We start from the raw sequence: 24,824 nt of genomic DNA on the forward strand, positions 1-24,824 counted from the left end.
TCAAATCCAAAATTTTCTTTTTCCCCATTAGTTGAAATGCTGGTGCAGAGCCATCATCCTTGGAACTGTGAGGAAATTTTATTTGTGCACGAAGTCTTTTCCAAGTTATCAGAGCAGGATCAGTGATGAAGTGCTGAGCAGGATCTGGCTGTGCTGAAGTGAAGTGGGGTCACTGTGTCCTATGAGGGTTGTGTGGTCTTCAGAACATAACTGGGGCTGTGAAGGAATGATGCAAATAAGAAAATGGAAAACTCCACTTGAAGTTTGCCTTAAATAAGGAGACACCCACTAGGGGTGCATCAGAATTCCCTGGGAAAGAAAGTTACAGCTCAAGGTGCCTTGTTCAAGAGATGTATGTTAGGAAGTTTCATTTGTCAAATTGAGGAAAACAATTTATTCTCTTTAGGAAACTGTTTAATAAGTCTGAGGTGGGTTCCTAGTTAATGAATATTAAATGTATGCTGGAAATAAAGCAGATGTTTTTAACAGCAGGCAGTTTTCTCTAAACCATGATAAATGTTGCAGTCTTAAATATTACATTATAGGGTAGAATACACAAACTCAAAAAAAAAAGCAGTAGTTGTCCAAGTAGATTTGCCAGTTGGGAGAAATGGACCATGAACAAACTGCTTTCCTTGACATTGTTTTCTCTTTCTGAGAACCTGTCTTGAACTTGTTGAAGATGTCAGCAGCTCTTCAGTGTCTAAGGCTGTAAACTTGACGAAATGTTTTTTGTGTGAGAACTTCCACGGAGTTTCTTCTCTACATTTCCCTCAGAAATTTCTAGTTTAATGTTCTGATGTGATTTAATATTTTTTTTTGTATTATATGAATCCCTTTGGTTAGGTTTACCTGTAAGTGAGTGTGTACATGTGCACATAGCTCTATAATAATGCTCAAACAAAATCTGCCCTTTTTCCAACTCTCCAGGGAAACCATCTGGAATCACCGAGTCAGGTTCCTCGAGGACAGAGTCCTGAGCTCCTGGACATCATTCACCATTTGGAATGCTGGCAAGCAAGGCAAGAAGCTCTACAGAAGCTTGTCACCAGCTAATCAGAAAAAGGTGAGCTGGAAAGTGACATTTGTCCAAACCCACTTCTTCTTCATATGCCCCCGTGATGCTGCTAATCTAACCCAAAGTACTAGTTAATAATGTATATAAATTGGGGCAATTCTCAGTATTCTGTGTGATGTATTTCTTCTTTTAAATTGCCATGATATTTTATTTAGAGCTTATGGTGGGCGTGGAGAGCAAGAAATGCACCATGTTGCTGCTCAGCGCAGTAGTAGGTGAGCCAAAGCTGCAGTAGGCAGGTACTCAGGGTGAGTAGAGCAGCTCTTTATTTGGGTTGTGAACTCTTTATTTGGGTGCTGAACTGCTTTGTCCAGGGTCATCCACAGCTGTATAATGTTTGCCCAGTTCCAAAGTGGATACTGGACACGTCTCTGGTCACTGTGAGTCCCTTTGGAAAGGGATGGATTGCCAAAAAGGATTTGATTGCCAAAAAAAAGGGTTTGGTGTGGGCTGAAAGGGTGAGCAGAAACTGCTGGACATGGCTGTCCCATTCACAGTCAGCTGAAAATGCTGGGATTTGGCAATGGCAGATATTTCTCAGGATAGATTTGTCCAAGAGTCTAAATACCTTATTTTTATAGCATTTTCTTGTGTGCAATAACTTTGTGTTAGATAAAGGCTTTAGGGCTAATGTCAAATGGCTGTTTCTTATAAAGAGCCACAGAACATTCATTTTATTGCTGCATGTGTTTTTCTTTTCTTAAGAATATGGATGGGAAAACAAAATGACAAATACATATAAAAACCTGATTAATGTTGTGGCCCTCAGACCACACACATATAAAAAAAATAGAAGACATTTGTATACACACAGTTAGAATTACTGAATAGGCATGGGAGTAAATGTACAAAGCAAAAACTGAACTGAATTTCCTGTTTGATATTCCAGTGCCATTCCAGTGCCATCCCTCTGTCATTGCCATCACATGGCAGTGGGTGAGCTGGATGAAAAGATATTAAACGAATCAGTTGCTTCATTCAGAGAGGACAGACCTGTCCATTAAATATGATTTTTTTATTTATTGATTTATTATGACAGTTATATTCTATATATTATTTCATTATTATATATAATACTCATAATGACAATTACATTTTATTTATATGTATTAAAATCTAAAAAAGTAAAAAGCCAGCTAAAATGAAGTCTAAACTTAATTTTAGTTGGTTTTATACTTTAAGTCAGTTTAGGCTCCTGAGATTTCACCTGTGCTTTGTTTGCATACTTTTATTGAGATGCAGAATTTCTTAAGATGTCCTGACTAACTTTGGCTGGACTGTGGAGTCACTGCAGGGTTGTTTTCTCAATTGGCACCAAGTGCCTGCAGAAAATTTGGGACACATACTCCTAGGATAAATAATAACACTCCAAAAACACCCTACCACATACAGCTTGTATTACTTTGTAATTTTGAAACAAACCTGGACTCTACTAAATCCTCAGGAAGAGAATTAAATAATTTGAACTGTCAGGCTTAGGATGTGTAAGAAAACATCTTTTTCAAGAAAAAAAGAATGTTTCTAGTATTTTTAGAACCTGGTAAACAAAGCAATTGCATTTCTTCTGCTGACAGGGTCTTTGTGGGATGTTGAAAAGCCCGGCTCTGCCCTGTGCCAAAGAGAATTGTTTCTTAGAAAACAAAATTCAGGCAATTCCAGGAAGCAGCAGTCTGTCTGTGTTCATACTCACTAACAAATTATTACTTTAGTTTGTTTGGGAAACAGTGTGAATGTGAGCTGTGGTTATGTTAAAAGAGAAAAGGACACCTCAGCAATTCTCCCTTTTCCCTCAGCCATCTGTATATTGAATATTAAAGTGATGCTTTGTCTCCAGAGGAGTCAGGCAAAAATCCAAGGCTCAGTATTTTTGCTAAACAGCAACACACGAAAAAAATTATTCCACTAGTAGGATTTTTTATGAATTAATTACCATGATCTCAGTATTCTTAGGGAAATTCTGCTTCCTGGCTGTCCCCTTCTTGATTCACACTGCTGACAGTGGTTCAGTATTAGCATTTCTGCAAGAATGAAGTCAAACAGGCCTTTTTTTGTTTAAAACGCATCCGTTGTGTCTATAATTTGCAGCTGAAGATGGAAACCAAATGTTTTTTGGGATGCTCCGTGTGCCTGGAGGGTTTCTGAGCTGTCTTGTCTGCTCTTTTATTCTCCATCAGACTTCAGCTAAAAGGAGAACTTAAGCATTAACATTTCGTGTCATTTCCGATGGCTGAAAATAGAGTTCCAGTGGCTCATGGAAAAGCAGGGGAAAGGACCAAATAAGCATCAGCTCATTAGTGGGCTGGAAACAGTGCTTGTACACAGCCTGGCCGTGCCATTCCTCTGTGACAACAGAAAAAGTCTTTTGAAGGCCTTTTTTCCTGGCTGATCAACCATTTAAAATCATCCATTGGGTTTCCTCTGCCTTTTTCCAAGGGCAGCATCACCAAACCTTGTGTTGCAGCTGTGGTCCTTCAGCTCACCCCCACAGCTAAGAAATGTTCAAATTTTGCAGCATTTTAACCATTCTGAAAGTGTGTGAGTGGCACTATCAGAGCCTGGAGTGGGGACATGGAAGGCAAAGAAATATGAATAAAGAGGAGAATGTTGCACCCACCTCCACAGTGGAATGGCAATGTGAAAGCAAGTTAAAAGCCTCCAGAACAAGGAAAGAGATGAAATTTGAAAGTTTCAGTTAAATCCAGGTTTAAAACACCCTAAAATGACATGGGGTAAATCAAAGCTTAATTTTGGACTGTAGTGAATGCTTCTTGGCCAGGAAAACTCCCTGTTTTTTCCATGTGGGAGGAAGTGCTGTTTGCAAGCTCTGCTTTGTCAGCACAGAGCTGTGCACACCCAAAAGGTGCCTGGCACCACTCACATTTCCTCTGCAGGGATGAGTCTGTGGCAGTGAGGTCCCACACCTATGAAGGCAGGTCTGTGTTGTTCGTAACAAGGGAAATGGTTTCTATCCCGTGTTTAGCAGCTGATTTTGCATGTTGGATTCTGATGTTAAAATTCTCCCCTGATTTTGTTGTGGACATGTGCAAAAAGGGGAAGCTGCTGCTGTTTTCAGTGGAATGGTGTCTAAATGGAATAATGAAATGCATTCTTGGGATTTAAAGATACCCACAGCTTCTGTCCTGGTTGTAGTGCTAAAGAGGTGAAATAAAAGCAGCTCCTGGCACAGAAAATCACTCAGATTGTGGCTGGTGCTTGCTGGTTCCATGGCAAGGCAGAAGCTGTTCATGCCCCTGTGTCTCTTGTCCTGTTTCTTCATTAGCTGTATCTATGTGAACTTGCATTGTAATGCTTTCAGTTGCTTTGTTTTGACATGAGTGGCCAAAATTGATTTTGCTTTTGCAGAGATGTATATTAACATGCTCCTGAGGCTTTCTACAAGCTTCAATGAAAGAATTATAAATAGAAGAATTAACAGGGTTCACTAGAAGTTTAAAACAGCTGTGGGATTGCATGAGATGGGGAGGGAATGCAGCAGGGAAGATCTGCTCTGTAGGATTTTGCAGGTTGTCTCTTTGGAGGCGACTCTGAGGACACCAGCTGATGTTAGGAGGAGGGAGAAGTCCCAGTGTGCAGGTGACCATTTATTGGAAGGGTTTTCCAGTTTTCTGTCAGGTTCCACTCAGTGATTCACTCTCCCATGTGGAACTTGCCTCTCATGTCCTTCCAGACCTGAGAATGTGCTGATTTCAGGTAGTTGCTCTCTGTAAATGGCTGTTACAGACCACAGGTGAAAACAAAATGGGGGAATTAAAATCCTGTGAAGATCATTCACCATAAAAGGACATCATCACGCTGATGAAACCTTTCAGTTTTTCCATTATGAAATCTGAGTGGAATGGGAAGTGTGAGGAAACACTGTCTGCAGTACCCAACCAGTCACACAGGAAAAAACCATTAAATTGTTGTGCAATGCCAGCAGAGCTCCAGCGGGCAGGTAGCCCCAGCTGCACCCCAAGGCTCCCTTCTGTCAGTGCTGCTCCTGCTGTGACTGGAGGAGGATGTGCTGCCTTTAATCTCCTTTCCCCAGGGAGGTCAGATAGCCCAGCCTGGCCCTGCAGAGCCCCTGTGTTTATTAGGAGGAGCAGCCAGAAAAGGGCTTCTATCTTCCTCTAACGTGTCTTCCCCTAGCAGAGGTTGTTTCTGAGTTAATATCTTATCTTTTGAGCTATGTAAACTTTCTCTTAGGAGGGAGAAGATGATTTCTCCTTTTCCCCTTACACCACTGTTAGTTACAATCCATATTTATAAAAATGACTTACAGTGGTTCCTTAGCTTGCCTCTAGCAGAGACCCAGGTGTCTCCTCCAGTTTTGAGCTGAGAGAATTAGTAGTGTTCTTTCTTTTGGAATTTCTGTAATTGTGCAGATTTGTATACATTTTAAAACAAAAACATGTAATAATTCATATATTTCAGTAACACTGAAGTGTGATCTGAGGACTCAGTGGTGTCATACTGTCAGAGGTATTGCCAAAGAGTAATTTTGCTAAAAGGAGAGGGGGGGAAAAAAGCAAATTGAGATTCTTTTATAGCTTTATAATTCATGGTTTCTCACAGGGAGACAGCAGTTCATGTGTGCATAGATGTTCTTCATAAAAGCTACAAGAAAGAAGGCCATTAATGCAGGAAAATAAATAGGTGTCTCTGGGTTTATCCTGATAGTGTATAAAGTAAATAACTCCCATAAGCCTGATGCCCTGGCTTCTCCTTATAGGATAAACAACTGTGCCTAAGTCCTGTATTTAGACTCCAAACACAGCTTTGCTTTAATTGGAAAATAAATAGTGTGTGTCAGAAAAAGAGTTGCCTTACATTTTGGCCACCCACATGGTGTGCAGGCTGCAGAAAAATCACCCATTCAAGTCTGATCTGTTTTATACTACTGTAAATACCAGGTCTAAGCTGCCTGAGCCCATTGGGAATTATACAGGGAAATACCTCAGTGATAACAAAAAGGGTTTGAGCTCTTTCCATCAAAAAGGGAAATTTGTCACAGGCTCACCTGTGTTCTTTTTTTCACTGAGGGGTTTGTGTGGGGGTGTTCTGGGGACTGGGAAAGGGCAGAGCTTTCTACAGCCAGAAATTGGAGTGATGGAGTGAGAGAGAATTGGAATTAATGGCAATTTAGTGATGCAAGAAGTGTCTTTGGAGAGAGACTGTTTACAAGGGGATGTAGTGACAGGACAAGGAGAAATGGTTTTAAACTGACAGAGATTGAGATTAGATATTGGGAAGAAATTGATTCATGCTGAGGAGTCCAGGCACCACTCAGGGGTTTCTGTTAACTGGGTAATAACACACTGAGGGTGAACAGTGAGACTTTCCAGCACAGATTTTGCAGCTGAATTCTCAGTTCCTGACAGAGAAGTGTAAATGGAATTTCAGTTTACCTCGGGTCATAAGTTTTGCTGGTTTATTTTGGTTTTTATTATCTATAAGAGCATAAACAGCTCCAAAAATAGCTTCATTTATTGGACAGTAAATCAACATATTGGACTTTGTTCCTAGAAGTCTGTTGGGTTGACATTGAAGGCATATCTTGCTAAATATTGTTTATTATGATCACAGCTTCCAGGGCAGTAAAACACAAGTGGTAGAACTGAGATTTGCTGAATATTGGAGAATTTTAAAGGTGGTTAGCACAGAATGAAGAGAATACAGCCGGGGAACTTCTCTTCCCACAGTGACTTCTACTGGTTCCCTTCATGTGCACACATATTTATATATCTGTGTGTGGGTACACATCCACACCATCTGAAGTTCCAGCTGCCCCACAGCATTGCAGTGGGCATGGAAATGGGGCCAGGGATGTAAAGGGGATTAATCTGTGAAGGAGCTGCTTGTGTGTGTCCATCTACCCCAGCTGCAGCAGCCACAAACACCTTGTAGAATCCCCAGCACCTTCCTGAATTCCCTCCTTCCCTTCTATTCCCATTCCAGTGCTGACACAGGGTTCATGTCCTTCGTGCAATCCCAAAGCAAATTCTGGGTGTGCTCCTGATGTGATTCCTCACTCACACAGCCCCAGAGTGCAAATTCCACATTTCCTTTATGTCCTGTTCTTCCTTTGGTGCCTGTTTTGTCTTCTCCAGGTCTCCCTGTGTCCCTCTAAGGGGTTCCAGTGAGGGGATAAATGAGTTTATCCCCTCATTTCCCTCATTGCTTTGCAGCCTTATTTGCAGTCCCTTGATATTTTTGTTTGCATTCTCTTGCCATTGATGTTTAATGAAGGAAGTGATATTGTGGTATTAGAAAAACCCTCTACACCAACAGAATGAGGTCACTTTAGGTAAAAGAAAACCATCTTAAATCACAGGAAGAAAATGTGTGAGAGAGATTTTAGACACAGAAAGCCAGCCAGCCTTTTCAGCCTTCTCTAACTTAATAAATTAATAAACAGCTGTTTGGCTTTTCAGATTTTCTCAGCAGTAAGTGTTGTTAATCAATTTTTAATGCGGCAATTAAAAAGATATGAAAGCTGCTATCCAGCTTTCACCAGAATAATTGATTTCTGTATGACCTTAACTATCTCAACTGTTCTGCTTCAGCATAAGAGCTCCATGTAGATAATATGAGTAGATCCAACGGAAGTCAGAGGAAAACATAGCCATGTTTATTTTAAAAAGTCTTCCAAAATGTTCCTGGCAACCTAGTGGCTCTCAAAAATAAGGCCACTGTGTATTTTAGATGGCAGGCATTTATTCTGCCTGCATATTTATGAGGAATGCAAATAAAAACCCATCTGAAATGTCTGGCACCTAGGGCTGCAAATAATGCTTTCATAACTCTAGTAAAGAATAAGCAAAGTGAAGCAGTAATTATTTGTGTTTAAACATCAGATCTGCTGAGCTTTTCAGTTGAAATTCATGTCCATAACCATAGGAATTCCCAGATTTGGTGTGCTGTGCCCTGGAATTGAGGTTGGTACTGCAGAGCACCCAGAGCAGTGGTCCTGAGGTGCCTGGGGGTGCATCCCATGCCTGGGGGGGACAGGAAGAGAGAGGTTTTTATTACATCTTATCCTGGGTTTTAGTGGAAATGCCAAAATGAGGGAACTGGTCTCTGGGATGAGTTCACTCCCTGAGGATGGGGTTGCTGGTGTTCCCTTACACAGTCAGTGGCTTAGATCAGAATGTGCTCATAGACACCTGCAGAATTTTCTCTACTCCTTGAGATACACCCAGAAAGGATTTAATCAGAGTTTAAGCTCCAAAGGAGGCCCAGGGTGCTCTGCCCTACTCCTGTGTCCATCCCATGCCTCAGCTCTGCTCACAGATACATTACAGGTGAAATGGTGCTACTGAAACATTCTGCTGCTGTTTTCCAGGTATCTGCATTTTGTGATGTTGATGAAAAGAAAATAACAAAAGGATTCTACACCTATGAGGAATCTGAGGTGAGTTATAAGCACTCTTGCATTATTGTGATCTAGAAGTGTCCTGGGGAATGTGATGAAGGAATTTGTCACTGATCTTGAAGTTGTGTAGCAGCTCATTTTGGTAGAGAGGCTGTGACAGAAGATTGGAGGGCTGGGAATGGACACTGGAATGCAAAGTGGAGCCAGGACTGTCAGCTTCACACTCAGTGAAGTCAGTTCAGAAAGACAAAAATACTTACTCTGAAAGGATCCTGATGATGGGGCAAAAGTCTTCACTGGCAGGTGTGTCTTCTAAATGGGAGTAGAATTTGGTTTATGGTGGATAATGGGAAGGAACCCTCAAAATTAAAAGTTTTCCAACAAGTTATCTTGTGAATCAAATTACCCTGAGTTTGCCAGATCCTTGTATCTGATGGGAGTGGGACTGGGGGAAGGAGAGACAGGAGGGCCCCATCTCAGGTGCAGCATGGAAGAACTGTACAGTTCCATACTGGGAAAACACTGAGTGTTTGAGCTGCATGAAAGCAATTGGGATCAGCATTTCAGCCTGGAATTCTGAGGACTCACTGCCCAGCAGCTCAGTGATACTGTCAGTGTGACTGACACAGATCCTGGGCATTGGTCTCCCTAAAACAAACCCATTTTCTCAGATCAGCTGTAAAGATTGCACTGCAGCTGTTGTGAATCCTTAGAAAATCCTGCAGCTTGGATCTGTGCTGAAGTCCCAGTTGAGCTTTAGCCCTTTAACAGCTCCCAGCAGGAGGGAGAGATCCTCCTCTGCTCTGGTGCTTGTTCTGATGCTGTCTGAGGGCACAGGAATGGATGCAGTTCACTAAAACGGCAAAAAATTAACCAAAACAAGAGAGGAACATAGTTTGTTATGGGACAAGCTATTGAAGCTGGACACATTGCCATCAGGTCAAAGAGGGAATTATTTGGGAAAGGGCTGGAAGTAGAACTTGGAGGTGAGGAGGAAGCAGTGGAGCAGTGAGAGCTGCTCCTCTTGGGAACAGAAATTCAGATCTGGTGTAACTTCACACAACTGCACTGAAACTTCACACAAAGGCACTGAAACACAGGCAGAGGATGAGCCAGCTCTCTTCAGCATCACAGCTCAACACATTTTTTTCGCTTTTTAGAGTTTAGCAGCTCCTAAAACCAAGCTGGCAAGTAACCTGAGTGTTTCTGTACCCCTTCCTCCTGCAGGAGAGACCAAAACCAAAAATTCCTGTGTGTCACTTCAGGGATGCAACTCCACCCTTCGTGATCTGTGTGAAGCTGGTGAGTCCCACCTTTGGCTTCACCTGCAGGAGCAGCATTTGCTCCTCAGGAAAATGAGTTTCTATTCACTGTAAGTGCCTTTTCCCAGAAGCTTTTGCTCGACAGTTGAATGGCTTTTTTTATCACACTGATTGTGCAGGGCATTTTGGGATTTAAATCAGCAGTACTGGGTAAAATTAAGAATAAGAAAAGGAACAGCTTCTGTGAAGGGGCTGGATCTGTTGTACTTCCTTGCCCAATACCAAATACACCCCAAAGAGCACATGCACTCAGCCAAATTTGCAGCCCCATGTATGGCAAAGGCTTTGGTTTTAAATCAGATCTTAAAAAGCCATTTTGTTTGGCCCTGCCAGTTCTGAAGCATCTTCTCTATCTGACTGTGGTAACTTATTTCAACTGGTTTAATTGCCCTGACAATATAATTAGAAGATGATAACCAGCAGTTCTTCTGCTGTTATAACAGAGAAGATTTAAAATAGCAAATACATTGGAGTGGTAAAAAACAATAAAAACTCTTCTGACAGCAACTAAAACCTGCAGCTCCACACAACACTGACGTTCTGAGGCTGTGCTGATCTCTTCAGGGATGGATCAGCTGGGTCTCCTCTCCTCTGGTACAGCCTGCTTTTAACTTGGCACTCCCAACCTCCTGATCAGCTCTGGGCTCAGAACTCGGGGTTGTAAAGCCAGACTGGGAGTGCCTTGGGGCATTATCCTGTACTCTGGGTTGATAAACTCTTGGATCAGCAAGTACTATTACAACTAATTTAATTTTTCATACTGCATGTAACAGTGGGTGGAAGTCCCCAGACAAAACATCTGTGCAACCTGTTCTAAAGCACATTTAATCTGGGGAGCCCTTACAATGAGACTATTATACAACATCTTGTCTGCAAACTCTGGTCTCTGACTTCAGTTGGGATTTCAGTCTATTTTTCCCCTCATGGCCACTGAGCATTTTCTGCTTGCTTATTCTTTACCAACCTAAATTCATCACCATTTTCTGAAGAAGGAAGTGTGCTTTAAGGGGCTTTATTGGCTTTTATTTTGCTGTTCAAGGTAGGGGATTATTTTTCCTTTTGATACAGACAAAACCTGCATGTTCCTTTGCAGCTCTGAGAGGGTGATTTTGGAGATTAGATGTGTTTATTAAGTGGGCTGTTTACAAGAAGTGACTCTCTTGGCCATGTACTTGGAGCAGCATTGGCTCATTTATTTTTTCAGGCAGTTCCTCCCTTGTGAGCACCGGCATGGCTTTGGTACCAGAGCAAATCCTTCTGGAAGAAGCAGGCATCCTCTGATCTTTGCTCATTTTATAATGGCTTCACAGGCAGCTGGAGCTGGAATTCTGCTCTCTGTGTGTGAATTTTGCTGAAGAGAATCAAAGTGTGGCTTTAGCTGCTCAGGGCCACTTCACCCAAGGGTTTGTGCTCCCTGTTTGCTCTTGCTTGGAGGTAAAAGCAAAATGCTTGGAAATGCTGCTTTGTGCCCTGCCTTGGCTTGGATTCCAACGGCTGGAAATGAAAGGGAGTTTTATTTTTCTGTCACAGCAATTAAAGTAGTTTGATTGTACAAAGTTTTCAGAAAATTTGTGCTTAAATCTCTTATTGTACAGCCCTGCCTGGCTTTTCCTGTGCTTTGTGAATGAAAGATTTGTCTTTAACTCTCCCACTTAATTTAGCATCTGGTCTCCTATATATTTTTTTAAACCCTCTATAAAGCAGGTTATTTTTTTTCAACTCCTTCAATTCCAGTTGGATTCCCTTTCTGTAACTTCCCATCCTAAACATTCACAGTTAAAACTTCACTCTTGCTGTTCTGGTCCAACCACAGAAACAATAATTTTTGGGGTTTTTTTTTTTTTTTTTGGTGACATTCCTTAAGACCAGTAATTCAGGATTGCAGGAAGTGCTCAGGAATGCTGAAGTTGCCCTGTTTTCATAATGACATCACTGAGGTTGCTCAAGGACCAAATGTAGCCAGTTCCTGTCCTGATAACTTGACTGGGGCTCAAAAGGAAACACCTTTAACTCTGCAGAATACTTCATCTGCTTGACGAAGGGCTTGTTTTATCAGACAACCTAATCAGTGCTCAGAATCCACCCAACCACTTGTTTTGCCCAACTCATGCCTTGGTCCATTTTCTGCCCATGTCTGAGTTGGCAAACACCAGAGCAGAGCTGGGCTGAGCAGCCCCAGAGCAGCACTGCAGAGGGAGGAGCTGTCTGATATCCCCCCCACACTGATTTGAACACTAAATTTTCAAAATACCCTGAATTTTTCAATAGAAACTTTCCTGGGCCTTGGTTTATTTGTTTAGTTCTGCAAATGGGACTTTCTCCTGTGGCCTAAAGAATCAGTAAGCCAATTACAGCCTGAAATGAGTTTGATTTAATTTTCTTCTTCTTCCCTTGCAGGACATGACAGGTGGAGCCTTTGAAACAAACCTGGCCACGCTGAACCTGAAGGAAGGGAAGGATTATTATCACTTTAACTAAAGCAAGGTGAGGCAGTGCTGCTCTCTGTGTGTTTGGGTGCAGGAAAACCAAATTCTTCAGGGATTTAGAACTATTTAGTCATTTGGGATTTGTTAATTTAATCTTTGGGCTGACTAACCCCTTTGTAAGGGAGGTCACAGTTACACCAGGGTAATGCTGCATTACTTTTGCTGTGCACATTACTAGTTATTACTGGTTTTTTTACTGTGCACATTAGTAGTTATTACTGGTTTTTTTACTGTGTGCATTACTACTTTTGCTGTTGCACATCACTCAGTTTGACTGGTAAATTGTGATTAACAGTCAGTGAGCTCCACTAATTCCAGCTGCCAGTCCAGCTTGCAGGAAGCCTTAAGAAGCATTGAATAATCTCATTTATAGTTACTTTCTTCAAAACCAAACAGAGTCTGAGCCAGCCAGGTTGGAAGTGAGCACCTGCACTTTGCAGCATTTACTTCACAGAGAAACTGGCTTGGTTTTAGCTTCTCTGCCTGAATTTTTCCTTCCTTTCACATTTGTAGAGGTGTCAATACACACACAGCCACTGTTCTACTGTTGGGATTTCATTACAGCCATAAAATAACAGTGTAATTACAATATGATGTGGCCTGTGCTTTTGGCCTCCCCATCACATTGATCTCACTAAAGATCAATTTCAGAGTGATTTCATTTTGTAGGGGGTAAGAAATGAGCTGGAGTCCTGGCAGCTGCTTGAAGAACTGCCTCACCTTCTTCAAAACTGAGTTTACCACAAAAACAATTTGTCTGAATTAGTTACATAAAGAGCTGTTAAGAGAGGCTTTGACATCAGCTGAAGTGAAACCTGGATTTTTCTGTTTGACTATGACATAGGAATGACAGACTTTTCCACAGGGACACTTGATGCTCAGGATGATTTCAGTATCACTGAGTGTTGCCATTCTCACCTCTGAAAAATCAGTCTTGAAGAGATCAGTGCAGCAGGTCAGGTTTAATTCTTGGGGTGTGTACAAACACGGGCTCCATTCAGGGAGGTACAAACCCCTGACACCAAACCAGACAGCTCAGTGTGCCCAGAGCATGACAAAAACCTGCCAGACAGCAACATTAAAAACTGAAAACAAGGAATTTTTGCCTTCCTGTGGCACATGGGTGCTTTCAGGCAGGCTCTGCCTCTCCTGCCCAGCAGTGCAGGGCTCAGGTGTCAGGATGGATCAGGATGCCACAGCTCAGCTTCTTCCCACCCTGGAACCACTGAGGAGCTCCAGGAGAACCCAGCAGCAGGACCTGCTCTCCTCATGCTGAACTCTGCCAGGGAGAAAGGAAAGGGAAAGGAAAAGTCACTTGGAGCAGGCAGTCCCCTGCTCCCCCCACCCAACACCTTCACCTTGGAATTCCCCATGAGGGTGGAATTTTGATTGGAAGTGGGAGATTTTGGGGAGTTTTAGACTCAGAACAAACCCCCAACTCCCTGTTTTTCCTGGGAATTGGAGAACTTTGTTTTTTCCAGGAAACAAGGGGAAAAAAACCCCAAAGCACCTGCTTTTCCTGGGAATTTGAGGGGAAAACCCCCTGTTTTTCATAGGAATTGAGGAACCCCCCCCAAACTCCCCATTTTTCCTAGGAATTTGGGAGATCCCTCCCTCTAAACCCCCCCATTTTCCCCAGGCAGGATTTGGGATCCCAGATGTAACCCCAGACCCAAGACCATTCCAGATCCATCCTGGGGGGCTTCAGGCACAACAGGCAGGAGGTAAAATCCCCCCCCCTCCCATTCTCAATTCTTCTGGAGGGAAATTTGGGATTTTGAGCCATTTTTTGGGGGGAACTGCAGTTCCCTGTGGCATTGCTGTCCTGGCATTTCCCAGCTCTGTAATTAACTAACCCAAACAGAAAAGAAAATATAAAGCTGTAATATTTAGTCCTTTTAACCCCATGGTTTGAACTACCCACCAGCAAGTTTTATTTGTACAAAACTTAAAGGAGTAGAAAGTTTTAATTTCAGCTGAAGCCAACTTCAGCTTCTTTTTATCCTGCCATGCTTGGGCTCCTCTCTGGCTTCTCCTACTGCTGGGAGCAGCACTGGGGACAAGGGGACACAAGGACAGCCCCTCCTCAGGGGCAGCCTGAGCTGCAGGCTCAGCTCTGTTTGAATGTTTGCTTATGTGCAGGGAATCAGGAGGTAAAGTTCCAAAACATCCAGATCCCACCTGTACCAGCTCCCTTGGAGATACTTGGATTTAGATGTATTTACATATTTCTTGTTATTTTAGATATTTTATTATTTAATTATTTTAGACATTGTTATTATTTATTTTTATGATGTTATTATTATTTTAGATATTTTAGGTATTATTTTTTCTTAATATTTTAGATATTTCTTATTATTTTGTTTATCTTAGAGACAGTTTTCTCCTAAAGTAGCAGTCTTCTCTCAGCCTTCAATCATTAATGATTAAAATAATAAAATAAGGAGTTTTTTGAGATCTGAGAGTTTATCTTGTAAGATTTCTTATTTTGAGCATAACCTTTCTATTACTTGATTAGAAAACTTTTAAAAGCAAGACTCAGCTCAGTTTTTGTTCTGAAAACAACTCCTTGCTGGGCAGGAGGTTCAGACTCTTGTTTTTCAGAATTATAAAAATGTTAGCTGAGGTTTCTTAAAATTGTACTAGAAGCAGATGGTAAGAACTGGAAAATGAGTGAAGACACTGCTATGAGGCAGCAGGAGGTCTTTGAAGGGTATTCATAGTGTCTGAAGTATGATTCTTTAAAGAAAGATAAATATTTATATCTACACAGTAACACATATTCTTTAAAACACTAAAAAACCTCTTCTAGAACCCCTACCAAAGCAGAAAGTTCTGTACTTCTGAAATACTGAGCTGGGTGGGCATGTCCAAACTATCTAAAAAGATACATTTTACATATATATATATATATATTTATATATATATATACACTTTATGGTTTTGTATGCTATCCATCCACAGAGGCAGTGCTGCAATGCTGTGGTCTGCACCACCTCATGTCATCATCTTGCTGCTGAAATGGAGAAGTTCCTGTCTTTTCCTCTTCCCCAGGAAGGGCAGAGGAGCAGGGGCTGCACATCTGTGTCTGGAATGTGGCGCTGCCAGCCTGGAATGCGCTCTGGGATGGGGCTGCAAGGGCCTCAGGCAGCAGCTCCAGCCATCCCACGTGTTCTGCAGCTGGCTGCCAACATCCTCAGGGACACCTCCATGAAAAAAGCAGCCCCTGGAGCACATTCCCACCTCACCTTGGCCACCAGCTGGGGTCTGGGCACTTTCATGAGGTCGCAGAGGCAGTTTCGTCTCTCCCTCACCACGGGCAGCTCTGCTTCCCTGGGAGAGCAAAGGTTGTTTCCACTTAATTCAGAGAAATGCATAAAACATCCACAAAACTCCCTCAGTGATCCCTGCCAGCCCTGCACCACAATGGGGGTGTCCTTTCATGCACATTTCAAATGACAGGGGTTGTTTTGTTGTGTCACATTTGAAGGCTAAAGGACCATTTTTGTACCACCCTAAGTCAGATAAACCACAAATACACACCAGATCTGCCACAGGTCTAATAAAATGTCTAATTTCAGCTAATATTAGCCACTGGCTAATAAAAGGTCCAAGACTATTCTTTTATAGGGTTTTATATTAAAAAACCCTTCTTATTTGAACAACTCTTTTGAATAGAAGTTCATTTAATTTACTCTCTAAAGTGATTGGATTTGGAGAAGACCCTCTATAAAGAAAAAACAAAAAAGGGTGAGTTATAAATAACTTCAACCTTTTTTTTTCACACCTTGGACAATTTGTCTTATTTACCACTGGAAAGTTTCCTGTGGCTAAACACAGTGTAGTATTTATAGAGTAATTTGTTTAAACTCTGCATGACACAATTGTATGATAAAGTCTCTGGAGTCCCAACAAGGAAAAGATGTGCATCCCAGTAATTACCATACTCCTTCAAATTCCCATTTGGCTTCCTGCTGCTAATACTTAGGGTAATTCAGAATTTAGACTGATTATTTGAGCACTGGGAGAGCTTGAGGAAAACAAGCAGCTCACTGTGACACTCAGCAACAACTTCAAATCACTTTTTCTGTAAATAGCTCAAATCTACCACGATAAAACAATTACGTTTTGAGTAAATGAGCTCTTTGTCTTTCATCTCAGAGCAGTGGCCACAGTGCAGCAGGGCACTCAGGGCTTGCTCCAAGCCAGAACAAGCCAGGCACACCCTAAAAATGACAGGGTGAAAACAGAATATTCATTTCTCTGGAGTGTTTTTCTGGGGAAGTGTTTTGCTTTGATTTAGGAACACAGTTGTTTATGAGCAGAGCTGAACTCCACTGCTTTTCCTGTTCCACTGTGAGTGCTGGCCCTGGAACCATCCCTGGTGACAGCACTCAGCTCATCCTGCAGTGTCAGCTAACAAATTCCTTCTGCAATTCCTGAGCAAGCCTGCCCTTAAATGCAGGTTTGCTAATGGAGCTCTGAGTCACACCCAACACAATCCTGAACTTCCATGTGCATTAAACAAGGAATTGTAACCACAGCAGCACTGCAGGCAACCACTCCTTCCAACCTGAGACTCTTGTTCCAGTTTTGTACTGGAAAATTCAGAAAAAAGAGCAGCAGCCACCCCTCCTAATGATAAACTCAGCTTTCTTTTCACAAATATAAAGTTCTTTAAGCTCAAGTACAGAAATAAACTGAAAACTACATAAAAGTCAAACAGTGTAACTGCAATCTGAACTCTGTCAGCCATCCTTAAGGTGTATTTGTTCTTTGAGCTTGTCTGGGATAAATTTATTTCCATGAAATGTCAACACAAAATTCATTTAATAGAATGACTAAATAAATTATATATTTTTCTATATTTGTCTGTTCTCTGTGAATGCTGTTTGGGGCAGCTGCATGGGCCAGGTCTGTGACAAGGAAAAATGTTTAACGAGGCAGCAAAATGAATAATTATTATCTTCAAATTCTGTATTTTCTCAAACCTGCCCACCTAATAATGCCCAATGCCAGAATTTGCAGAAAGGGGAAAATCCAGTGCTAAAATGCTGGTTCCCTGCTCCTGTCACTGCAAAGGTGCTCATGGAATGGTTGCTTTGCTCTAAAAGTCACTGGATGAGGCTCACGAAGAACAGGACCCTCTTCCCCTGCCCCTGGAAGGAGGTAAGTAAAAAAAAACCCGAAATACATTCTATGAAGTGGTTGTTTAATTCATGCCATCCTATCCTGGGAAACATCTAAACTGCTCCAATTCCAAATCTTTGCTTGAATACAAGGCTTGTAGCATGTTGAGTAATTACATTTCATGGGAGATTTGAGCTGTTCTGCTAATTCTGTTGTTTTCCAGCTTGCAGAGATCCTTCCTTTCCCCAAATCCTGCCAGTGCTCATAAATGCCAAGAAACTGTCTGTGCACTTGAAGTTTGACTGTTTGCACAGCCCAGTCTCTGCTTCGTGGAAAACTTCCAAGATTTCCTCCCTTTTTATGTTGTTAGAAAAATATGGCTATTTTACTTTATCTAATGGTGATTTTATCCATCCCCTTCCAGTGGGCCAGGATCCTGGAGAGCTCTTTAGACCAGAGGAATTCCTTGCAGCACTGCTGTCGTGGAAGCAAGAAAGAGCTGGACCTGAGCTATCACAGCTCTCACAGGCACTGAATTTTGGTCACTCCAGGGGCATTTTGGGGCAGCACTGCACTCACCAGTTGGTGTCACTGAGGATGGCCGTGGCCTGCTCCATGATGGCTGGCTCCACCACGTCGCTGTAGGTCAGCAGCATCTCGTACACCTGGCTGGCCGTGGTCTTCCTGATCTGCAGGGAGGGCAGAGGCAGCAGAGAGCCAGGCCAGAGCCACAGGGGCTGCTGAGGGCAGGGGACACACAGGGACCACCCAGGCCAGCTCCTGCACAGGACCATCCCCAGGCCAGCTCCTGGGATCATCCAGGCTGGGATCACCCAGGCCAGCTCCTGGGACCCTCCAGGCCAGCTCCTGCACATCCCCAGGAGTCACACCCTGTCCTTGTGTCCAAAGCAGCTTCATGGCTGTGCCCATTCCCTGGGCAGCCCGGGCAGTGCCCCACAGCAGAAACCCCCTCCAAGGATCCCCCTGATGGGGAGACCCCTAAAAAGTTCTGTGTTAGGATTGAGAGATGAACGGCACTTTTGGTTTTTTCAGTCTTCTTCTCTTACCAACAGTTCAGCACACTGTCTGCATCTCAGACTTAGTGTACAAAGTGAAGGCACCAAAAGTCACGTTTGAGTTATTTTTCATTTGTAAAATAATTTAGAAAATTATTTTTCATTTGTCAATTTTTTCAATGTGCAAAGTCTTCAGTACTTACTATAGGGAAGGGATGGCAAAGGAGGAGAAACAACTGGAAGAAAACTTTTTCTCTCATGTCTCCTTGAAATTGAATCAGGCCACAAAATCTAGAAAATAACAGAAAAAAAACAGATCTTGTGTTATAACTGCACAAGTAAGTTTTGAGAACTAGGATGAAGATGGACATTGGGAAAAAGGCAGGGAGGGGAAAAAGAAAAAGCAAATGATTAATTTTTTTTCTTTCTCTACAAAGAAAAAGCAAATTATTCCCTTTAAGCATCTTTAGGACTATAAAATTTTAAACCTTGTTCAACTTCACCACATCATATGTTTCACTTCAACCATCCAGAACCTTGAGACTCCCACAACCTTCAATCACATGTATCTGTGTGTATTTTCCATTTAAATTCCACATGAACCAGACCTCACTGTTCCATCTGGCAAGTGAAATACTCCTCACTTTCTGGGAGAAAAGATTGATTTCATTAACTCACACTCCTATGCTGGAGCGAAGCTTCCGGATGTCTTTGGACCTTTTGATCTCTTCTTTACAGAGGGTGAACAACTTCACTGGGAAGGGATGGCTGAAAACGGGAAAGAAAGAAAGAAAAAGAGATGAGCAGAAGGTTTCAGCAGAATTTCAAAGACATTTCATGATTGTCAGGATGCCAAACTAACATTCCAAGGCAAGGCAAGACACACTGCAGGCTGCTCTGTGCTTCCCCCCAGCAGCTAGGGGAGTTTGGCTACCACGTTCCTGAGCCTTATTATTATTTAATAATTCAGTTATTAAATAATTAGTAATAATTTTTCCCTCTCTTGTTTTTTTAACATGAGAGGGAATAAATGATTATTAATTCTTTACATTGCTATTATCTGTGTGCTGAGGAGTGAATTCTTTTTAGCCAAACAGGTTCAGTCCATGGATAACTGGCTTGTGTTTAAGCAGTGTGGAATGATCAGAAATACCATGTCAGGAATTGCATTATCCTATAGCCAAATAAGTTATTCAGTCTGTGTATCATCATGGCCATTCCCTAAGGTCTCCAACCAAACTTTACATAAAAGGGGATGAATGTTGTTCATAACTACTCCATTTTACAGCCCAAACCATCATGGTCATTCCCTAAGGTCTCCAACCAAATTTACATAAAAGGGGATGAATGTTGTTCTTAGCTCCTGCACCATTTCACAGCCCAAATTCCTTCAGTGATTCCAGACAACGTAATTAAACACAGGGCTCACAGTTCTATTACGTGGACAGGCCATGAAGCCATCTTTAAATATATTTAGCAAATTCTTTTCTTTTTCCACACAGTCTGGGAAACGTGATTCTCACAGCTCTTTCCCAGACACTCGTACAAACACAAGTGCTGTTAGTTATTCCAAGGATCTATTAAAGAGAAGGAAAGAGGGACTAATGCTTTTATTTCAGTTCAAATTATTTAATCTTTTACTTGCCACACTCAAGGCTGAAGTGCCATAGATGCAAAAGAAACTATTTCATATTTGTCTAGTGAGCACAATAACTTCTAGGCTGTGTATTTTGGAAACCTCACTGCATTGTGTACGGAAAGCAGAAAGCAAAAATAGTAACATTCATTTTCTGCTACTGCAATTCAGAGCTGTGGATAAAAACTACTGAAGAAAGCTGGGTACTGTCATCTGTTGAAGGGCAGAACATTTAAAATAAGATGTTTATAGGAATGCCAAGATGTTTTGTTAAGGTAACGTGCCTTGTTCTGTAGAGTTTTCCAGACAAGAGTTGGTGGTTTTTAATGACTTTTTAAAATTTTGTAACAAAATCCTGGCACGTACTGGCAAAAAGTGAACTATTTAAAAAACCTGAACACCAAACCATGGTAAACTGAGGTGAAGAATTCTACACATAACAGAACAACAGACATCTGCATGAATGAGTCTGTGTGTGTCTACAGGCATGGATTTGTCTGGGTTGGTGAGGGAAGAGCTCTCTGAATGCTGAGGTATATTTTGTCTTACCTTGGTGGAATTTCTCCTTCTCCCTCCCCAGTTACACAAACTGCCTGTGTAGAGAGCTAATAACAATCCCTGCAGTGCATGCCTGCCTCTCAGCACAGGCCAGGCCATACAGTGAATTAGGTGAGATTTAAACTGGCTGAACAGCAGGGACATCACTGAGAAGGGGAGCAACAAAGAGACCAATTGGAACAAGAGCATCTGGAACAAATTTAAAACATGGAACCTCATGAGCAGCATTTTGTGTTTAAAACAGATGCACTTTCCTTTCTGTTGGTTGCCAATTCTACATTTGCAATAACCAAACTTAACCTGTGTGTGATCTCAAATGATTCAAATAGCTTGGCCTCTGTAAAGGAAATTGAGAAAATTCCTTCTCCTGTGTGGGCACTGTGCCAGCAGGAACAGCATCAGCCCTGGGGAAAGAGAGTTCTCTCTGCATTCTGTGAACTGGGGACACGTGGCACTGCCAGAGGTGCTGCTGTCCCTCCTCCAGGTGAGCTGGGTCTCAGCAGTGCCACTGCCAGGGTGGAGCTGCCACCAGCCCCTGCCAGCTCCCTGCTGCACAGCTGTTCATGCAAGAGCAGTAAAACTGCTTAAAAACCAATCCAGGGGAGCATGGGTACATGGAAATTATCAACTGGGGATCAATGGGGACACAGACTTCCTTAAAGCACTGCAAGATCACCAGAAAAAAAAAACAGAATACATGGGTGCTTCTGTTAGTGTGTGAAGTAGATACATGTAGGAGAGAGAAATGCCATTTATTACCATTTATTACCCCAGAGAGCACAAGATCCTGAGCTGCCGTTCCAAGGCTGTTCTGTTTTCATGGCACTGAGTATTATTCCCATCTGACCACACTTCTGAGGAGCCAGCAGCCCCCAGGGCAGCCCCAGCAGCACTGGGGATCCCTCACCCACTGAGCAGCAGGACCCTGCAGCCACAGGAGCTGTGAGCAGTGACACTCCAATGCCAGCTCTGCCACTCTCCTCTGTCCTCAGCATCCTCAAGGGTCCCCCCACCATCCAGGTACCTCTGTGCTTTCAGGGCAGCCACTGGAGAGGTCCCAGCAGCCCAAAGTGCATTCCTGAGAGCTCTGCTCCAAGCTGTGCCCGCTGCCTCCAGCAGTCCCCAGCCCACAGACTCCCTGCACTGCCACAAGAGCAGCTCCACAAACTGCCCTGGGATGGAATCAGGAGGGTTTGGGCTGTGTGAGCACAGAGCTGAGGGCTCTGCTGGCCTGCTTGGTGGGAGCAGCAGTCAGTCAGTGATGCTGCAGCATCCCCAACACTGCAGCCCAGCACCCACCTGCCCTGCTGCCAGGAGAAACCTTCCTCCTATTCCCTCCCTATTTCCCTCCCTATTCCTCCCCATTTCCCTCCCTATTCACTCCCCATTCCCTTCCTATTTCCCTCCCTATTCCCTTCCTATTTCTCTCCCTATTTCCCTCCCCATTTCCCTCCCTATTCACTCCCCATTCCCTCCCTATTTCCCTCCCTATTCCTTCCTATTTCCCTCCCTATTCACTCCCTATTCCCCTCCCTACTTCCCTCCCCATTTCCCTCCCTATTCACTCCCCATTGCCTTCCTATTTCCCTCCCTATTCCCTTCCTATTTCTCTCCCTATTTCCCTCCCTATTTCCCTCCCTTGAAGCAACATTTTGGCACAACTTGTGGGACTGAGGAAATCCCTCAAGCCCATGGGAGAAAGGCACTTTTCAGGCAGAGCAGCTCTCCAGTGCCACTCACTGCAGTGCCACAAACCATTCCTGTCTGCAGGAGGGACAAGCAGGTTGATGTCACCTCAGGACAGGTAGGAAATAACAACTGGAGTATTCCTGGCAGCAGTTCTTTTCCCTGAGCCCAGCACAACAGACGAGGCAGTTCTGAAAGCCTTTTGGTGACCCTGGTGACACAAGCTGATTCATTTCCAGCCCCACAGGACAGATATTCACCCCACACTCCCCATCCCTGCTGGCCAGCTCTGCACAAGGTAAATCCACCTCCCTTGAGCACAAACATCCAAACCAGGAGAGAGGAGCAGGAACACCCAGGGCTCACTTGTCCTTTTGCACAGAGATCAAACACCAACCACACAGAGCTTCCCCAACACTGAGATTCAGCTGCAGAACCACACCAGAAATGTTGAGCTTTATATTCCAAACTGTACAAGCTGCAGGGTGTGAAAAGGCAGGAAAATGCCTGGTGGGTTCCACCTGTGCAAGGCAGGAGTGACACCCTGTGGCAACTGGTTTTAACTGGAGCACTCACGAGGGTCAAACTGATCCTGCTCCTAATCCTGGTTAAATGAAGCACTGTTGGGTATTACCCATTCTGGACTGTGGATGTTTTATTAGAAAATAAACGTGTGGGAGAGCACACAGTTTCCATTACAAACTTCAAAATGCATTTGCAAACACTTTTTTACAATGCAGCAGTTGCCTATTTGGTGGCTGGTTTAGGTATAATCCTGACAGACATCCTACATGCCAATTCCCTTGCTGAAACTCCATTCAGCCCAACATGGTAAAAAAATAACGAGGGAAGGAAATGAAATGGGAGCTGAACATCCCAAGGAAAAATACATGAGATACATGCTTGTATCTCAACTTGTATTTCAGGCACACTCTACTGACACTGCAGGCACATGTGGCCTTTCCATGCCCCCAAACAGGGTCTCCATTTTCCCATCCACCCTGTAATGTTCTTACACATTTTTATGGAGGCTGCTCTGGAAAGGGAGTAAATGGCTCCATTTCAGAGAGCAGACCCAAAGTCAGGACTTTCTGTTCAAAAAGGAGCAGGTGGCATCCAACAGCAGGGGCAGGCAGGCCTTGGAGCAGTGGATCCATCCCTAACTACACCCAAAGGACCCAAGAGAGTAACAAAATGCATGAAAGGGAATTTTGGGCTCCTCCATCACGTGTTGATCCACACGCAGAGCATGGCAGAGCCCTGTGAAGTAGCACAGGAACTCACCCATGGCCAGCTCTGCACCAGGAGGAACCTACACTCCCAAAATCTGACACATGCAGGAATTAAACTCTCCATCTTTTAACTGCCTGCCACCTCCCCCCTGCTCTGCCCTTCCTGGCTCTGCATGGTCACAAGTTCTGCACCCCAGGCCAGCATTTCACTCCCTTGACATCAGCATGATCCACTTGGCTGCTTCATTATTCATTTTCTTTTTTGGTTTCATCATCAAACTGGAGGCAAATACATCTGGATCAGCTTCAAAATCTTTTCCCCCATAATAGCCCTGGATTTTATTTCAGGCTTTTACACAAAGCATCACAATGGCACCACAGGGCTGAGGCTGAGTCACTCACACAGCAAAGGAATTGCTGCTACCTCTTGGTTTCTGTTCAGTGACCTGGGAGACAAGACTTTGACAGGAATTTCCACCCATAATCTCTCACCTTCCCCAGCAGGGATGGCTGGAGCCTGTGTGGAAGCCCCAGATCAGTGGCACAATTATCAAACTGAACAATATCCACTCCATCTGTCCTTGACTCACTTTAAATTCTCATTCAAACAGGGACTGCCAAGTGCAATTTCAGAAATATTATCTAAAACCACACTTTGAGACAAGAGTGGGCTCAATCCAAACTTTCAGAATGATGAAGGCTTTTCAGATTTATCTGCTGTGAGCAGTTCTTGAATCAACAAGTTCCCCATGCAGTACCTGTGCTTGCAGGATCCACATTGCACAATTCTGTAAATACCTGCAGATGTGCCAAGATGCTGCCTGGGAGAGCTTGTGGAATAGATTTTAATATTACTGAAATTCAAATCATTCTTTTCTGAAACATCTGCAAAACCCCATGATTTCACATTGGAGTATCTCACTCACATTTATCTGTTCCTAAACTGAACACTTTCCACAGGACTGAGCTCAGGGTGGAAGAGCTGGGACATGCCTTTTTTATTATTATTAGAATCTTAATTAACATCTTTGGAGATATTCACATTAAGCAAAGCAGTGGGACTGGGGGAGCAACAGCTTGTAGGCACAGAGGGTTCTGCAGCACCACACAGGACACTGCCAGTGCTCAGGGCTCCCAGTACAGCAAGGAATGTGCTCCAACCAGCAGGGATTTAGGAAGCTGGAAAATGAAGAATGGATCTGATACTGGTCCAAGAATCCCAGGTGAAACATGCAAATTTAATTTGATTAATGTCCTGGCTGTCAAACAGAGAACAAGTAACAAACTTCTACACAGACAAGAGAC

The 24,824-nt window shown here is 43.1% G+C and overlaps 2 protein-coding genes across 2 annotated transcripts in view; one reads left to right on the forward strand and one right to left on the reverse strand.

The window, feature by feature from the left end:
- B3GNTL1 (UDP-GlcNAc:betaGal beta-1,3-N-acetylglucosaminyltransferase like 1) overlaps nucleotides 1-12,458 on the forward strand; it is a 98,665-nt gene extending 86,207 nt beyond the window's left edge. The window contains exons 8-11 of the mRNA XM_031060012.1: nucleotides 931-1,066; nucleotides 8,424-8,492; nucleotides 9,681-9,755; nucleotides 12,173-12,458. Coding sequence (XP_030915872.1) covers nucleotides 931-1,066; nucleotides 8,424-8,492; nucleotides 9,681-9,755; nucleotides 12,173-12,253 — 361 coding nt within the window. The 3' untranslated portion in view covers nucleotides 12,254-12,458. The remainder of the gene's footprint in view (nucleotides 1-930; nucleotides 1,067-8,423; nucleotides 8,493-9,680; nucleotides 9,756-12,172) is intronic.
- Nucleotides 12,459-12,803: 345 nt separating this feature from the next.
- TBCD (tubulin folding cofactor D) overlaps nucleotides 12,804-24,824 on the reverse strand; it is a 120,212-nt gene continuing 108,191 nt past the window's right edge. The window contains exons 35-39 of the mRNA XM_005424536.2: nucleotides 19,086-19,175; nucleotides 18,611-18,698; nucleotides 17,971-18,080; nucleotides 15,510-15,594; nucleotides 12,804-13,540 (exon numbers count right to left, since the gene is read on the reverse strand). Of these exons, the coding sequence (XP_005424593.2) occupies nucleotides 13,529-13,540; nucleotides 15,510-15,594; nucleotides 17,971-18,080; nucleotides 18,611-18,698; nucleotides 19,086-19,175 (385 nt within the window). The 3' untranslated portion in view covers nucleotides 12,804-13,528. The remainder of the gene's footprint in view (nucleotides 13,541-15,509; nucleotides 15,595-17,970; nucleotides 18,081-18,610; nucleotides 18,699-19,085; nucleotides 19,176-24,824) is intronic.

This window comes from Geospiza fortis, unplaced genomic scaffold (assembly GCF_000277835.1).
Source record: "Geospiza fortis unplaced genomic scaffold, GeoFor_1.0 scaffold244, whole genome shotgun sequence".
NCBI lineage: Eukaryota > Metazoa > Chordata > Aves > Passeriformes > Thraupidae > Geospiza > Geospiza fortis.